This window comes from Tachyglossus aculeatus, chromosome 26, assembly GCF_015852505.1.
Source record: "Tachyglossus aculeatus isolate mTacAcu1 chromosome 26, mTacAcu1.pri, whole genome shotgun sequence".
NCBI classification, from domain to species: Eukaryota; Metazoa; Chordata; class Mammalia; order Monotremata; family Tachyglossidae; genus Tachyglossus; species Tachyglossus aculeatus.
The window spans coordinates 19,171,428-19,186,565 of NC_052091.1; the positions used below are offsets into that span (position 1 = coordinate 19,171,428).

Below are 15,138 nucleotides of genomic sequence, written 5' to 3' on the forward strand. Positions count from 1 at the left end.
TAATTTGAAACTGCCCCATAAACGGTCATAAAAATGCAATATATACTGCGAACGGCAGGATTTGGTAAGGAAGTTGTTCTCCGTGCCTCTGAAATACAGGCCACTTTGGAATCAGGCCTGCGGGGTTCCTGATGATGGAGCATTTCATATCGAAGCCCAGCACTGGCAAACTGGGTGCAAACTGGAACGTGTCTACCAACCGTTCTCCAGTCCTCTCCCAAGCGCTCAGTACAGTGCTCTGCACACGGCAAGTGCTCAACGCATACCACTGATCAACTGCTATACTGCAAACGTTGTGGGCAGGGAACGTGTCTACCAGCTCTTCTTCTGTCCTCTCCCAAGCGCTCAGTACAGTGCTCTGCACACAGTCAGCGCTCAATCAGTACCATCAATCAACTGACACACTCAACCCAAGTTTGGGGCAGGAGCTTGGGCCCTTTAATCACGGATTCCCTTCTCCCGGTTACTTCAGGGTTACGTTTCAAGATTGAGGGTTCAGAGATGGAATTTTCCTCTTCTGGAAAAGATTTTGCTTAGGATAGTCTTTGCTCAAACTAGTGCTAAGCCTTGCTTGCCAACCTCCTCTCCCCTGTTACTCTTACGACTGAGCCCCAGCGTTTAGTACAGTACTCGGCAAGCTGTAGCTGCCTATCATCCCGATTACGACTATGGAGACAGTCACATTCAAACTCTAGGGCCTGGTCTGTGGTGGCGAAGGAGGGGACGGCTTACCGGGCTGCTTTTTCACAATGCGCTAAGATCCGCTTCAACCCAAAGGATTTACCTGAGTTAGCAGCATAAAGGCATTATCTGCTCTAAGATGTTTTGTGAGAAAGTCCACACAGTGAGCTTCCAGGGCGGGAACAGCATACTTCTTGGCCGTATAGAGCGTGGTCATTACAGTTTCTGGACCAATCTGCACTTCATCTGAATAGAGAAATCTGCAGAACAACGTAAGAAATCAAAGGAGTCACCAAAATGAACAGCCGAAGAGGAAGCTGTCGAGCACGTACACCCTTCAGGGCAAAAGTTCCCAAGGGGACAGCAAAGTGGAGAATAAAACAAACAAAAAATACAAAAAAACCCAAAAGTATTTGTCGAGGGGCTATCGTGTGCAGAGATGGAGTATTTGGGAGAGTGAAATAGAATTAGTACGCATGATCCTTGGCCTTAAGGAGCTTTGTCAAGTGGGCAAGACAGTGAGCAGGTGACCTTGAGAGGAACTGAAGAGTACAAACTGGGATGCAGGGGGAGAGATGAGTGGATAAGTAAGGAGAAGGAGGCAACTGAGTGCCTTAAATCCAGCAGTCAAGACTTTCTGCTTGATGCGGAAAGGAATGGACAGCTGTTGGAAGTTTCTGAGGAGTGGGGAGATCAATCGAGCTATCAACTGTATTTACTGAGCGCTTTCTGTGTGCAGAACACTGGACTAAGCGCTTGGGGGGAGTCCAACCTGAGTTGGTAGACATTCCCTGCCCCCACCCACTTTACAGTCTAGAGCGCGAGGTAGATATTAATAGAAAGAAAAAAATAAAAGGTATGCCCATAAACACTGTAGGGCTGGGAGGCGGGGTGATGCAGAAGGGAGTGGGAGAAAAGGAAAGCAGGGCTTAGTCAGGGAAGGCCTCTTGGAGGAGACGTGCCTTCAATAAGACTTTGAAGGGGGAGAGAATAATTGTCTGCCGGATTTGAGGAGGGAGGGCGTTCCAGGCCAGAGGGAGGATGTGGGCAAGGGGTCGGCTGCAAGATATATGGGATCGAGGGCCAGTGAGTGGGTTTGCATTAGAGGAGCGAAGTGTTCGCGCTGCGTTGCAGTAGCAGAGCGGTGAGGTACGAGGAGGCAAGGTGATTGAGAGCTTCAAAGACCTCAGACCCCATGCTCAAGCCCAACTTCACTTTCCCCCTCCCCAAAATATGCACCTCTCTCTCCCCACGTCCAGTATGGTAGACCAATCGATAGTATTTATTGAGCACTTGAGGTGTGCAAAGCACTGTACTACGTGCTTGGAAGAATACAGAGTTGCTAGACACAGTCCCTATCCACATATCCCCCAGCCCTACCTCCTTCCCCTCCCCACAGCACCTGTATTTATGTTTGTACAGATTTATTACTCTATTTATTTTACTTGGACATATTTACTATTCTATTTATTTTGTTAATGATGTGCATCTAGCTTTAATTCTATTTGTTCTGACGACCTGACACCTGTCCACACGTTTTGCTTTGTTGTCTGTCTCCCCCTTCTAGACTGTGAGCCCGTTGTTGGGTAGGGACCGTCTCTGTATGTTGCCGACTTGTACTTCCCAAGCGCTTAGTACAGTGCTCTCCACACAGTAAGCGCTCAATAAATATGATTGAATGAATGAATTTACCAGTCTAAATAACTTACAGTCTATAGGACCACAGCTCCCCCCATCTTCAAAGCTCTTCTAAAATCCTACCTCCTCCTCCTCCAGGAGGCTTTCCCTGATTAACTTTCCTCCTCTGAGGTCATCCTCCCATAATTTTTTTTTATTTACATGGCATTTGTTAAACGCTTTCTATGCGGCAGGCACTGTACTAAGCTCTGGGGTAGAAACAAGCTAACCTGGTTGGACACAGCCCCGACCCACACAGGACTCACAGTTTTAATTCCCATTTTACAGATAAGGTGACCGAGGTACACAGAGGCGAAGTAACTCACCCAAAAATGGCACGGCAGCAAAATGGCAGAGCCAGAATTAGAACCCAGGTCCTCCTGACACCCGGCTCGGGCTCAATCCACCAGGCCACGCTGCTTCTCGACGGGCTTTGGAGTCAGAGGTCATGGGTTCAAATCCCGGCTCTGCCACTTGTCAGCTGTGTGACTCTGGGCAAGCCACTTAACTTCTCTGCGCCTCAGTTACCTCATCTGTAAAATGGGGATTAAGACTGTGGGCCCCATGTGGGACAACCTGATCACCCTGGAACCTCCACAGCGCTTAGAACAGTGCTTTGCACATAGTAAGCACTTAATAAATGCCATCATTATTATTATGACTGGTGTCACCCCCTACACCTGTGCACTACCACAGCAACTCCTCTGCATATAGTGACTCATATACTCTAAACAGTAACCCACATATATTCAGCTTTCTAACGTCCCTCCTATAAGTAACATTTTGTACTGGTCTCCTCTGCTAGGTTGTTAAACACTTTGAAGGCAAGGCCCATGTCCTCTAATGCTTGTCCTCTAATGACAGGAGCTAAGTCCAGTGTTCTGCACAAAGTAGACCCTCCATAAATACTATGGATTGTTGGATGAAGATATATTTTGAAAGTGCATGCAGAAACTTGCAGGTGGTTCTCAAGAAGGGTGACTATCACAGATTCCTCCCATCTTTCCAATGGGTTTATTTCTTCCAGGGGTAATCCTTTCCATCGGGTTCATTTATTTATATGTTTTTAAGCACTATATATCACGCATGTACTAAGCACTGGGGTAGATACAAGCAAATCAGGTTGGACACAGTCCCTTGTGGCTCACCACCTTAGCCCCCATTTTAGGCGAGGTAACAGACACACAGAACTGAAGTGACTTGCTGAAGGTCACACAGCAGACAATGAGATGATGAATGATGACGGTATTTGTGAAGTGCTATGCGCCAAGCGCTATTCTAAACGCTGGGGGTCATCAGGTTGTCCCACGTGGGGCTCAGTCTTCACCCCCATTTTCCAGATGAGGACACTGAGGCCCAGAGACGTTAAGTGACTTGCCCAAGGTCACACAGCTGACACATGGCAGAGCCGGGATTACAACCTGGGTCCTTCCGACTCCCAGGCTTGTGCTCTATCCACTTCTATCGCTTCTCGTTCCCAAGTCCCTACCACTGCTGTCCCTGATCACTATCCTGGATAACCTGTGGACCTGTTTTTTTACTCAAGCGTTTTTATGTGCTTATGTTTGGCAAAAATCGAGTATTTGAAATCCAAGTAACATTGATATTAACATGTTCATTCTTCCGAAAGAAAGCAAGAGCAATATCCCCCCTAAATCAGTAACTTTCTGACCGGCAGAATCAGTCATAGCTCGGATGACCCATCCAATATGCTAATAAAAACAGCCCGTTTCCTTATTCGTGAATTTCTTGTATTATGGAAAGTGATGAGCAGAGATAGTCATCCTTTCTTTCTTTTTTTTTTATAAAGGTATTTGTTAAGTGCTGACCATGTGTCAAATACTGGTCCAGGCACTGGGGTGGATACAAGTGAATTAGGTTGGACATAGTTCCTGTCCCGCGTGGGGCTCACAGTCGAAGTAGGAGGGCGAACAGGAAAATTTGACTGTCAAATCCTGCTCTGATCAAAGATAAGGCGGGAGGGGGGCTGGAATCTCACCGAAGATCGCACTGAGCTGAAGATAGGTGGGGTGGACACAGGAGCACCTTATAGCTTAGCCAGCAATATTACTTTTAGCTCTGGCCTTTGAGTCAGAATTCAGACCTCAGCAACTCTCTGCCTACCATGGTGGTGTGAATACGAAAGGCAAGCAGTGAGGCCCGGTGGATACAACATGGGAGTCAGGAGGATCTGGGTTCTAATCATGGGCTCCGCCACCTGCCTGCCGCTCTGTGACCTTGGGCCAAGTCACTCCACTTCCCTGCACCTCAGTTCCCTCCTCTGTAAAATGGGGGTGAAGACTGCGAGCCCCATGTGGGACGGGGACTGTGTCCGACCGGACTAGCTCGTACCCATCCCAGTGCAGGGAACGGTGCCTGGCACAGAGTAAGCGCTTAAAACGAAGACCATAAAAACAGAAGAAAGAATGGGTGTGGGCAGCACCACACTTTTGGTGCGACCTCACTCTTTGTCCAAAAAAACTTTTCCCTTGGTGAAATCCTCTGTTGGTTTTCTGAGGGTACCTAGTAGAACGCGCCTTGAGTTTTGCTGAAACGGGACAACTTTTGTGGAGTCGGAACAACAGGGGCTGTGGTGATGGACGGAGGCTTGTGGATCTCCTCGGCGAGGCTGAGGCAGGGCTCTAAGACTGGCTTGGAGGTGGATTTTGCAAACTGCTGCAGAGTTTCCCAGCTGGTATCAGCAGAGAGGAGGGAGAGAGGAGGAGGAAGCAGCTCGTTGAGAGGCAGCATGGTCAAGTGGAGAGAGCACAAGTCAGGGAGGATCTGGGCTCTAATCCCGGCTCCGCCAACTGCTTGCTGTGTGTGACCTCAGGCAAGTCACTTTGCTTCTCTGGGCCTCAGTTTCCTCAGGGCATTAAACCCCTGTTTTGCCTCCTACTTAGACTGTGAGCCCCCTGTGGGATAGGGACTGTGTCCAACCTGATAGGAGGTCACGAGTTCTAATCCCGGCTCGGCCGCTTTTCTGCTGTGCGACCTTGGGCAAATCGCTTCAACTCTCTGTGTCTCAGTTACCTCATCTGTAAAATGGGGATTGAGACTGTGAGCCCCACGTGGGACAGGGACTGTGTCCAACCCTATTTACTTGGATTCACTCCAGTGCCTGGCACATAGTAAGCGCCTAAATACCACAATTATTATTACTGTTCCTACCCCAGGGCAGAGAACAGTGCTCCGCACATAGTATGCACATACCAAATACCATAAAACAAGACCAACACAGACTGGATCAGGCTTTTGGTTCATGGAGTTTCTGCTCGAGGTGGGCAGTGAACTCTACCACTTTAGACAGCTCCAGGGTTCTCAGGGCTTCCAGCTGGTTCACAATCCCCTCGGGGCTTCATTACAGAGCTACAGCTCATTCTTCTTTTGTCCCTGCCCTCTTTTTAAGTCTGCCCGCTCCCCAAGTCTCCAAACTTCTCTGCACCGCTACTTGAAGGTTACTCTCTCATTTGCCAATTGCTCTCCAACTCTTAGACCGGTTGTTGGGAAGGAGAGGGGCAGACAAGCTCGCTGCGGGCAAGGAACGTGTCTGCCAACTCCGCTGCAGTGTACTCTCCCAAGTTTTCTGTACGCAGTAAGCACTCAATAAATACCAAGAGGCATTACGTTCCCATCACAAGGCAGGAGAGACGTTGATGGGTATCTCTTGATGACCCTGATGAGCATTAAAATGATTCATGGAACACCCAGTTTCACAAATATGTGTTTGGCAAAGATGGACATTGATACCTCTTTTTTAAAAAAAATTTAAACATGGTATCTTTAAGTGCTTACTATGTGCCAGGCACTAAGCGCTGTAGTAGCTCCAAGCTGACCGGGTTGAACACAGTCGCCGTCCCACATGGGGCTCACAGTCTTAGTCCTCATTGTACAGAAGAGGGGACTGAGGCTCAGAGAAGTGACTTGGCCACAGTCACACCCAGCAGAAAAGTGGTGGAGCCAGAATGAGAACTCAGCTCCTTTTGGCTCCCAAGCCTGAGCTCTAACCATTAGACCACGCTGCTTCTCCTGTGACTTGGACCTCGAACAGCAGGTAACCTGCCACGGTCCTAGGGTGTCAGGACTGACAAAAATCTCGGAAGCCTCCCTAGAAGAGGGGGAAGCCAGACTTCCCTTTTGTGGCTCCACAGGGGACCCAGAAGGGGACCCTGTGAAATCACACAGCTCTCTTGTGGTCAGAGTCAGACAAAAACCAATCATTCATCATCATCATCATCACTCGTATTTATTGAGTGCTTACTATGTGCAGAGCACTGTACTAAGCGCTTGGGAAGTACAAATTGGCAACATATAGAGACAGTCCCTACCCAACAGTGGGCTCACAGTCTAAGGGGGGAGACATAGAACAAAACCAAACAGACTAACAAAATAAAATAAATAGAATAGATATGTACAAGTAAAATAAAACTTAAGCCAACTTCCAGAATAAGAAATTCAGCTTGCTGGCTCATCCGCTAGTGACCTTGAGCGAGTGGGGCCTAATGATTAGGGCACAGGCCTGCGAGTCGGAGGACCCGGATTCTAATCCTGACTCTGCCGCCTGCCTGCTGTGTGACCTTGGGCAAGTCACTTCACTTCTCTGGGCCCCAGTTCCCTCACCTGGAAAATGGGGAGTAAGACGGTGAGCTACTCAATCGATTGTATTTACTGAGCACTTACTGTGTACCGAGCATTGTACTAAGCGCTCGGGAGAGCACAATATAACTGTTGGTAGATAGGTTCCCTGCCCACAATGAGCTTACAGTCTAGAGGGGGAGACAGGCATTAATGTACATATATAAAGGTTCGCTCTACTTTTGGAAAAAACTGTAAAATGTGAACGATTCAATTTTTTAAAGAATCATGGAGACAGGATTTCTATAGGAACTTTGAAAACAATCTAAAGAAGACAGTCTTTGGGTACTGTTTGCTACAATGAGTATTGTATTTATAGAAACAGTCAAATAAGTCTTCTTTGTCATGTTTTAAAAATATTTTGGAAGTGGTGGGAAAGTTAGCCTTTCACTTGCAAAAGTCATGGCATTTATTTCACGAGCTCAAAATGGTAGGTGGAGAATTTGATTTCTCCCAGCCTGTACACCCTTTTGGGAACAGACTAGCACACCGAACTAAGTATGTGTGTTTGTAAAATGAACTCAAAGATTCAGCTCCTCAAGTAACCTTTCTTCTCATCTGCAGATCTAAGAAATCCTTCTGCAAAGAAACTTCGTTTGGTTTTCGTTTTTGACCGGTCACCATATTGGCTTTCTACCCCTACTGTTGTTAATGCTGAATTAAAATTATTCCTATAAATATTTCTTCAAATGTGCATTTAATCTTGACTTCTCTATTTGTGCTATTAAGAGTGTAGTCTCCACATGGTATGGCGTTATACCTACTCTGCCAGTTTTACTGAATTAAAATCATATATATATATATATATAATCATATATATAATATATAAAATCATATCATATGATTAATAGAGTAGTCAAGATTAAATGCACAGTTGAATAAACACACACACATATATATAAAATCATATATGTATGTGTGTTTATTCAACTGTGCATTTAATCTTGACTACTCTATTTGTACTGTTAGAGGGTAAACTCCATAAGGGCAGGGAACATATGCTTGTTTTCCACTTCCCAAGTGCCTAGTACATTGCAGTCCACCCAGTGGGTGCTCAATTAATGCTCACATGACTACCAGAAGAGTCCTGGAGTGGTCTAGGGCGGTCCTTCGGTATAGGACATAATCACCCCAAAAGATGGGTATCAGTTCTATTTTCCAAAGGCTTCCAGACGAGAGTGTTCCCATCCTTGCTTGGCAACATCTTCCCAAGCGTTGATTAGAAAATCCTTCCAGAGCCCAAATTTTAAATCATCATTTGGCAAGGTGAAATCAAATTGTGTCTGAGTCGAAGGACTGCTGTTTCCCAACAATTTGGAATAATGTGACCCATAATTAACTAAATGATCTAAAACACTCCCGATCAACATGTAATCTGAGACCTCGATTATCCAAATGAATGTACATATAAAGCTGTGCAAGCGTAGCAAAACGGCAACCAATCAGCCTTAAATGGGGAAAAGGGAGATAGTGAGATTATGGAATATCACCCTCCACTGATTCCCCCCTTCTCCCTCTCTCGACCTCACCCCGCTAACCCCAAGCCCTGGAACTTCTCCCACCCAGCACACGTTTCCTCTCTGTTCCTGCACTCTTGCCACCGAGTCAGTCGATTGTATTTATTGAGAGCATACTGTATGCAGATCACTGTACTAAGTGCTTGAGACCCTGCCCACAACGAGTTTACAGCCTGAATGGAGGAGCTTTGGCTGGGACTCTCCATTCTCAATCACTAAATCCTCAGTCAAGCACGGATATTTGAGATGATACTGTGTGCAGAGCACCGTACTAAGCACGACCTAGGGGATCGAGCCCAGGGCCTGGGAGAGTCAGAAGGACCTGGGTTCTAGTCCCAGCTCTGCCACTTGTCTGCTGGGTGACCTTGGGCAAGTCCCTTCACTTTTCTGGGTCCCAGTTACCTCATCTGTAAAATGGGGATTAAGACTGTGAGCCCCATGCGGGACGGGGACCGTGTCTAACTTGATTAACTTGTATCTACCCCAGTGCTTAGAACAGAGCTTGGCAGATAGTAAGTGCTTAACAAGTACCATATTAATAATGACAATAATTCGTTTTCTCATTCCCTTGGAGAACTCATTTGCTCCCACAGCTTCAACTACCATCTCTGTATGGATGATACCCAAATCTACATCTCCTCCTGTACATCTACCTCTCTCCTGGCTCGCATCTCCTCCTGCCTTCAAGAGACCTCTCCTCGGATGTCCTCTGGTCACTTCACACTGAACATGTCCAAAACAGAACTCCCTATCTTCCCAACCAAACCCTGCCCTCTCCCGTCACTGTAGACGGCACCAATATCCTTCCTGTCTCACAAGCCTGCAACTTGGGCGTTATCTTTGATTCTGCTCTCTCATTCAGCCCACATATCCAATTCGCCACCAAATCCTGGAGGTCTCACCTTCACTACATGGCTAAAATCTGCCCTTTGCTCTCCATCTATACTGCCACCACATTAATACAATCCCTTATTCTATGCCATCTAGATTACTGCCTCAGCATCCTTTCTGACCTCCCAACCTCCTGCCTCTCCCCACTCCAGTCCATAGTTTACTCTGCTGCCGTTATCATTTTTCCACAGAAACGTTCAGGACCTGTCGCCCCACTCCTCAAAAGACTCCAGTGGTTGCCCATTCACCTCCGTATCAAACAAAAACTCCTCACCTTTAACTTTAAAAAAGCAGTCCATCACCTCACCCCCTCCAGCCTCTCCTTGCTTCTCTCCTTCTACAACCCGGCCCACACAACCCTGGTCCCTCCGACTTCCAAGACCGGGCTGTAGCCACTAGACCATGCTACTTCCCCTCAAATGCCATCGATTGAGGAAGAGGGGGACCAACACCCCCCCAGCCCCGACACACACCCCCAAACCAGGCCTAGGCCCTGGAGAGCCCCCTCTCCTCTCCTCCCATTTCTCCTCCCCCCTCCACCTTTCCCGCTCACTTTTTTGGGCATCTCCACCCCGGGCCTGGGAGCCAAAAGGACCTGGGTTCTAATCCCAGCACCGCTGCTTGCCTGCTGCTGTGTGACTTTGGGTAAATCCCTGAACTTCTCTGGGCCTCAGTTTCCCCATCTGTAAAACGGGGACTCCATATCTCCTCTTCTTTCCGTTTAGAGTGTGAACTCCATGTATGACAGGGACTGTTTCTGGTCTGGTTAGCGTGTACCAACCTACCCCAGCACCTGATACGGTGCTTGACATGCGCTTACAGAATACCATAATATATCCTGCCAGAAGCTCCAGTTCAACAGGTTCCAAACTGAACTCTTCATCTTCCCCAGCTAAATAATAATAATGATGGTGCAAAGCACTGTTCTAAGCACTGGAGAGGTTACAAGGTGAACAGGTTGTCCCACGGGGGCTCAGTTTTAATCCCCATTTTACCGATGAGGGAAATGAGGCACAGAGAAGTGAAGTGACTTGCCCAAAGTCACACAGCTACTGCCAATTGGCAGAGCAGGGATTTCAACCCATGACCTCTGACTGCAAAGCCCGTGCTCTTTCCACTGAGCCACACTGCTTCTCATCTTCTCCTCCTAATTATCCTATCATCATGGACCTCAGTACCATCCTCTCGATAGCCTCGTCTCTATTCAACTGGCCAACAGGCTTTGTTATATCTTCCTCACTGGTTTTTTCCCCGTTCTCAGACTCTTCCTCCCTGTTCCCCATGTCATTTTTCTAAAATGCCATTCTCTCCACTCCAACATCTCCGACGGTTTCCCAACCCTTCCACATTAAGCGGAAACTCCTGACCACTGGCTTCAAGGCAACTGGGTCTCTTTCTCTCTCCTACTCAACCTGCTCTTCTTCCGCGACACCCAAGCTCACACTTTTCTCTCCTTTCCCATTTCCCTGTGCCGTGTTCTCATTTCTCACAATGCCTACATCCTGCTTATGCCCACTTACCTTGCCTGGAAATCGCTCCTCCAAGTTGGACAGATCGAGCCAACAATCCATTATTGAGTGCTTACCGTGTGTAGAGCACTGTCTTATACGCATGGGAGAATCCAGCCAAGTTGGTAGATATACTCCCTGCCCACAACGAGCTTATTCTAGAGATCACGGCTTTGTCCATTTTCACAGCCCTGTTTAAATCAAATCTCCTCCAGGCGGCCTTCCCTGACTAATTTCATGTCTCTTCAGTTTATAGTCCCCACTTCTATCTCATCTTAGCCCTTGTGTTCCCACCACTTCCCACAGCACTTATGTACCTCTCAGGCTCCTTATTGTTTAAACACTAACCAACTGATTAACAGTATTTATTGAGCGCTTACTATGTGCAGAGAACCGTACTAAGTGCTCGGGAGAGCTCGATACAACAGAAGTAGCAGGCACGGTCCCTTTCCTTCCTCCTCTTACCTGAACTTATTTGAGTGTCTATCTTCCTCACTAGACTCTAAGCTCCTTGAGGGCAGGGATCATATTCTACTAATTCTTTTGTCCTCTTCCAGGCATTTAGTACAGTGTCCTAGCCACAGCTGGAGTTCAATAGCTACTACTGATTGATTCTAAGTATTCAGGGATATATCTGCATGTGGACCAAAGCGAGAGATCTCTACTGAAAAGCAGAGTAGCCTAGCGATAAGCATATGGGTCTGGGACTCAGAGGACCTGAGTTTTAAATTCCGCTCCACCACTCGTTTGCTCTGTGACCTTGGGCAAATCACTTCTCTGTACCTCAGCAGTTCCCTCATCTGGAAAATGGGAAGAAAGACTAAGTCCCATGTGGGACAGGGACTCTGTCCAAACTGATTAGCTCGCATCTACCCCAGCGCTTTTCAGAACATCGCTTGACACATAGTAAGCGTTTAATAGATACCACCATTATTATTCATTCATTCAATCATATTTATTGAGCGCTTACTGTGTGCAGAGCACTGTACTAACAGCTTGGGAAGTACAAGTCGTCAACATAGAGAGACGGTCCCTACCCAACAACGGGCTCACAGTCTAGAAGAGGGAGACAGACAACAGAACATGCAGACAGGTGTCAAAATCGTCAGAACAAACAGAATTAAAGCTCTATGCACATCATTAACAAAATAAATAAAATAGTAAATATGTACAAGTAAAATAGAGTAATAAATCTGTACAAATCTATACATGTGCTGTGGGGAGGGGAAGGAGGTAGGGCGGGGGGGGATGGGGAGGAGGAGAGGAAGAAGGGGGCTCAGTCTGGGAAAGCCTCCTGGAGGAGGTGAGCTCTAAGTAGGGCTTTGAAGGGAGGAAGAGAGCTAGCTTGGCAACTGTGTGGAGGGAGGGCATTCCGGGCCAGGGGAAGGACGTGGGCCGGGGGTCGACGACGGGATAGGAGAGAACGAGGCCCAGTGAGGAGGTGAGCGGCGTCAGAGGAGCGGAGGGCATGGGCTGGGCTGGAGAAGGAGAGAAGGGAGGTGAGGTAGAAGGGGGCGAGGGGATGGACAGCCTTGAAGCCAAGAATGAGAAAGCACTGTTTTAAGCACCGGGGAGGTTACAAGGTTATCAGATTGTCCCAAGTGGGGCTCACAGTCTTAATCCCCATTTTACATATGAGGTAACTGAGGCACAGAGAATAATAATAGTAATAATGATGGCATTTATTAAGAGCTTACTATGTGCAAAGCACTGTTCTAAGCGCTGGGGAGGTTACAAGGTGATCAGGTTGCCCCACGGGGGGCTCACAGTCTTCATCCCCATTTTACAGATGAGAGAACTGAGGCACAGAGAAGTTAAGTGACTTGCCTGAAGTCACACAGCTGACAAGTGGTGGAGCCGGGATTTGAACCCATGACCTCTGATTCCAAAGCCCGTACTCTTTCCACTGGGCCACACTGCAAAGCAAGTACCAGATGCCATCAAAAGTACAAGACTCATCAAACCCTATGAGAGGTTCCACCTTCTCCAAATGCTTTAGAATGTATTTTTTTGCTGTTGTGCATGCTTTTTTAAAATGATATTTGTTAAGCGCTTACTAAGCTTGTCAAGCACTGAACTAAGCGCTGGGGAAGGTACAATTAGATGGACATCATCCCAAGTCCTTTGCAGAGATCCTCTATCCTCCTGAGCCAAGTAAGCTGGGCCATCCTCGCTCCGCCCCGACAGACACACACAAATTTCCTTCCGCAAAGCAACATCAACTCCCACAGAGCCTAATCCAGGCCAGTAACGGGAGGGGACCATTCTTTTATTCATTCAATCTTATTTATCGTGTGCTTAATGTGTGCAAAGCACTCGACAAAACACTTGGGAGAGTACAATGTAAGAAACGGACACGTTCCTGCCCACAATGAGCTCACAGTCTAGAGAGGGAGGCAGACATTAATATAAATATAAATATAATATAAATTATAGATAGATACATATGTGCTGTGGGGATGGAAGGGAAGATGAATGAAGGAGCAAGTAAGTGGTGCAGAAGGGAGTGGGAGGAAAGGAGGGCTTAGGCAGGGAAGACTTCCTGGAGGCTTTGAACTGGGGGAGAGCAATTAGCTGTCTGATATGAGGAGAGAGGGCATTCCACGCCAGAGGTAGGCTGTGGGCGAGAGAGGTCAATGGTACGAGACGAGACTGGGTACAGTGAGAAGGTTAGCATCAGACGGGTGGAGTGTGCAGGCTGGGTTGCAGTAGTTGAGGTAGGAGGAGGCAAGGTGATTATGTGCTTTAAAGCTAAGGGTGAATCAATCAATTTTATTGAGCGCTTACTGTGTGCAGAGCATTGTACTAAGCGCTTGGGAAGTACAAGTTGGCAACATATAGAGACGGTCCCTACCCAACTGTGGGCTCACAGTCTAGAAGGGGGAGACAGAGAACAAAACCAACCAAATTAACAAAATAGAATAGATATGTACAAGTAAAACAGAGTAATAAATATGTACAAACATATATACAGGTGCTGTGGGGAAGGGAAGAAGGTAAGAAGGGGGGGATGGAGATGGGGAGGAGAGGGAGAGGAAGGAGGGGGCTCAGTCTGGGAAGGCCTCCTGGAGGAGGGGAGCTCTCAGCAGGGCCTTGAAGGGAGGAAGAGAGCTAGCTTGGCGGATGGGCAGAGGGAGGGCATTCCAGGCCAGGGGGAGGACGGGGACCGGGGGTCGACAGCGGGACAGGCGAGAACGAGGCACGGTGAGGAGATTGGCGGCGGAGGAGCGGAGGGTGCGGGCTGGGCTGGAGAAGGAGAGAAGGGAGGTGAGGTAGGAGGGGGCAAGGTGATGGACAGCCTTGTAGCTGAGGGTGAGGAGTTTCTGCCCGATGCGCAGATTAACTGGTAGCCACTGGAGATTTTTGAGGAGGGGAGTAACATGCCCAGAACGTTTCTGGACAAAGACAATCCGGGCAGCAGTATGAAGTATGGACTGAAGTGAAGAGAGACAAGAGGATGGGAGATCAGAGAGAAGGCTGATGCAGTAGTCCAGACGGGATAGGATGAGAGCTTGAACCAGCAGGGTAGCGGTTTGGATGGAGAGGAAAGGGCGGATCTTGGCAATGATGCGGAGCTGAGACCGGCAGGTTTTGGTGACGGCTTGGATGTGAGGGGTGAAGGAGAGAGCGGAGTCGAGGATGACACCAAGGTTGCGGGCTTGTGAGACGGGAAGGATGGTAGTGCCGTCAACGGTGACGGAAAAGTCAGGGAGAGGGCAGGGTTTGGGAGGGAAGACAAGGAGTTCAGTCTTGGACATGTGAAGAGTTTTGGTTTGAGGCGGAGGTGGATGGGCAACCACTGGATTCTCTTGAGAAGTGAGGAAACATGGTCCGAATGTTTTTGAAGGAAAATGATTCGGGCAACAGAATGGAGTACGGCCTGGAGTGGAGAGAGACGAGAGGCAGGGAGGTCAGCAAGGAGGCTGACACAATAAATCAAGGAAGGGTTAAGATAAATGCTTGCATTAATGTGGTAGCAGTTTGGATGGCACTACCATCCTTCCCGTCTCACAAGCCCGCAACCTTGGTGTCATCCTCGACTCTGCTCTCTCGTTCACCCCTCACATCCAATCCGTCACCAAAACCTGCCGGTCTCACCTCCACAACATCGCCAAGATCCGCCCTTTCCTCTCCATCCAAACCGCTACCCTGCTGGTTCAATCTCTCATCCTATCCCGACTGGATTACTGCATCAGCCTCCTCTCTGATCTCCCATCCTCCTGTCTCTC

General features: G+C 48.0%; 1 protein-coding gene across 2 annotated transcripts in view; it reads right to left on the reverse strand.

Moving 5' to 3' along the window:
* BTBD1 (BTB domain containing 1) overlaps positions 1-15,138 on the reverse strand; it is a 40,591-nt gene that overhangs the window by 19,273 nt on the left and 6,180 nt on the right. For both annotated transcript variants that reach the window (XM_038767274.1, XM_038767272.1), the window contains exon 2: positions 785-941. In XM_038767274.1, the coding sequence (XP_038623202.1) occupies positions 785-941 (157 nt within the window). The remainder of the gene's footprint in view (positions 1-784; positions 942-15,138) is intronic.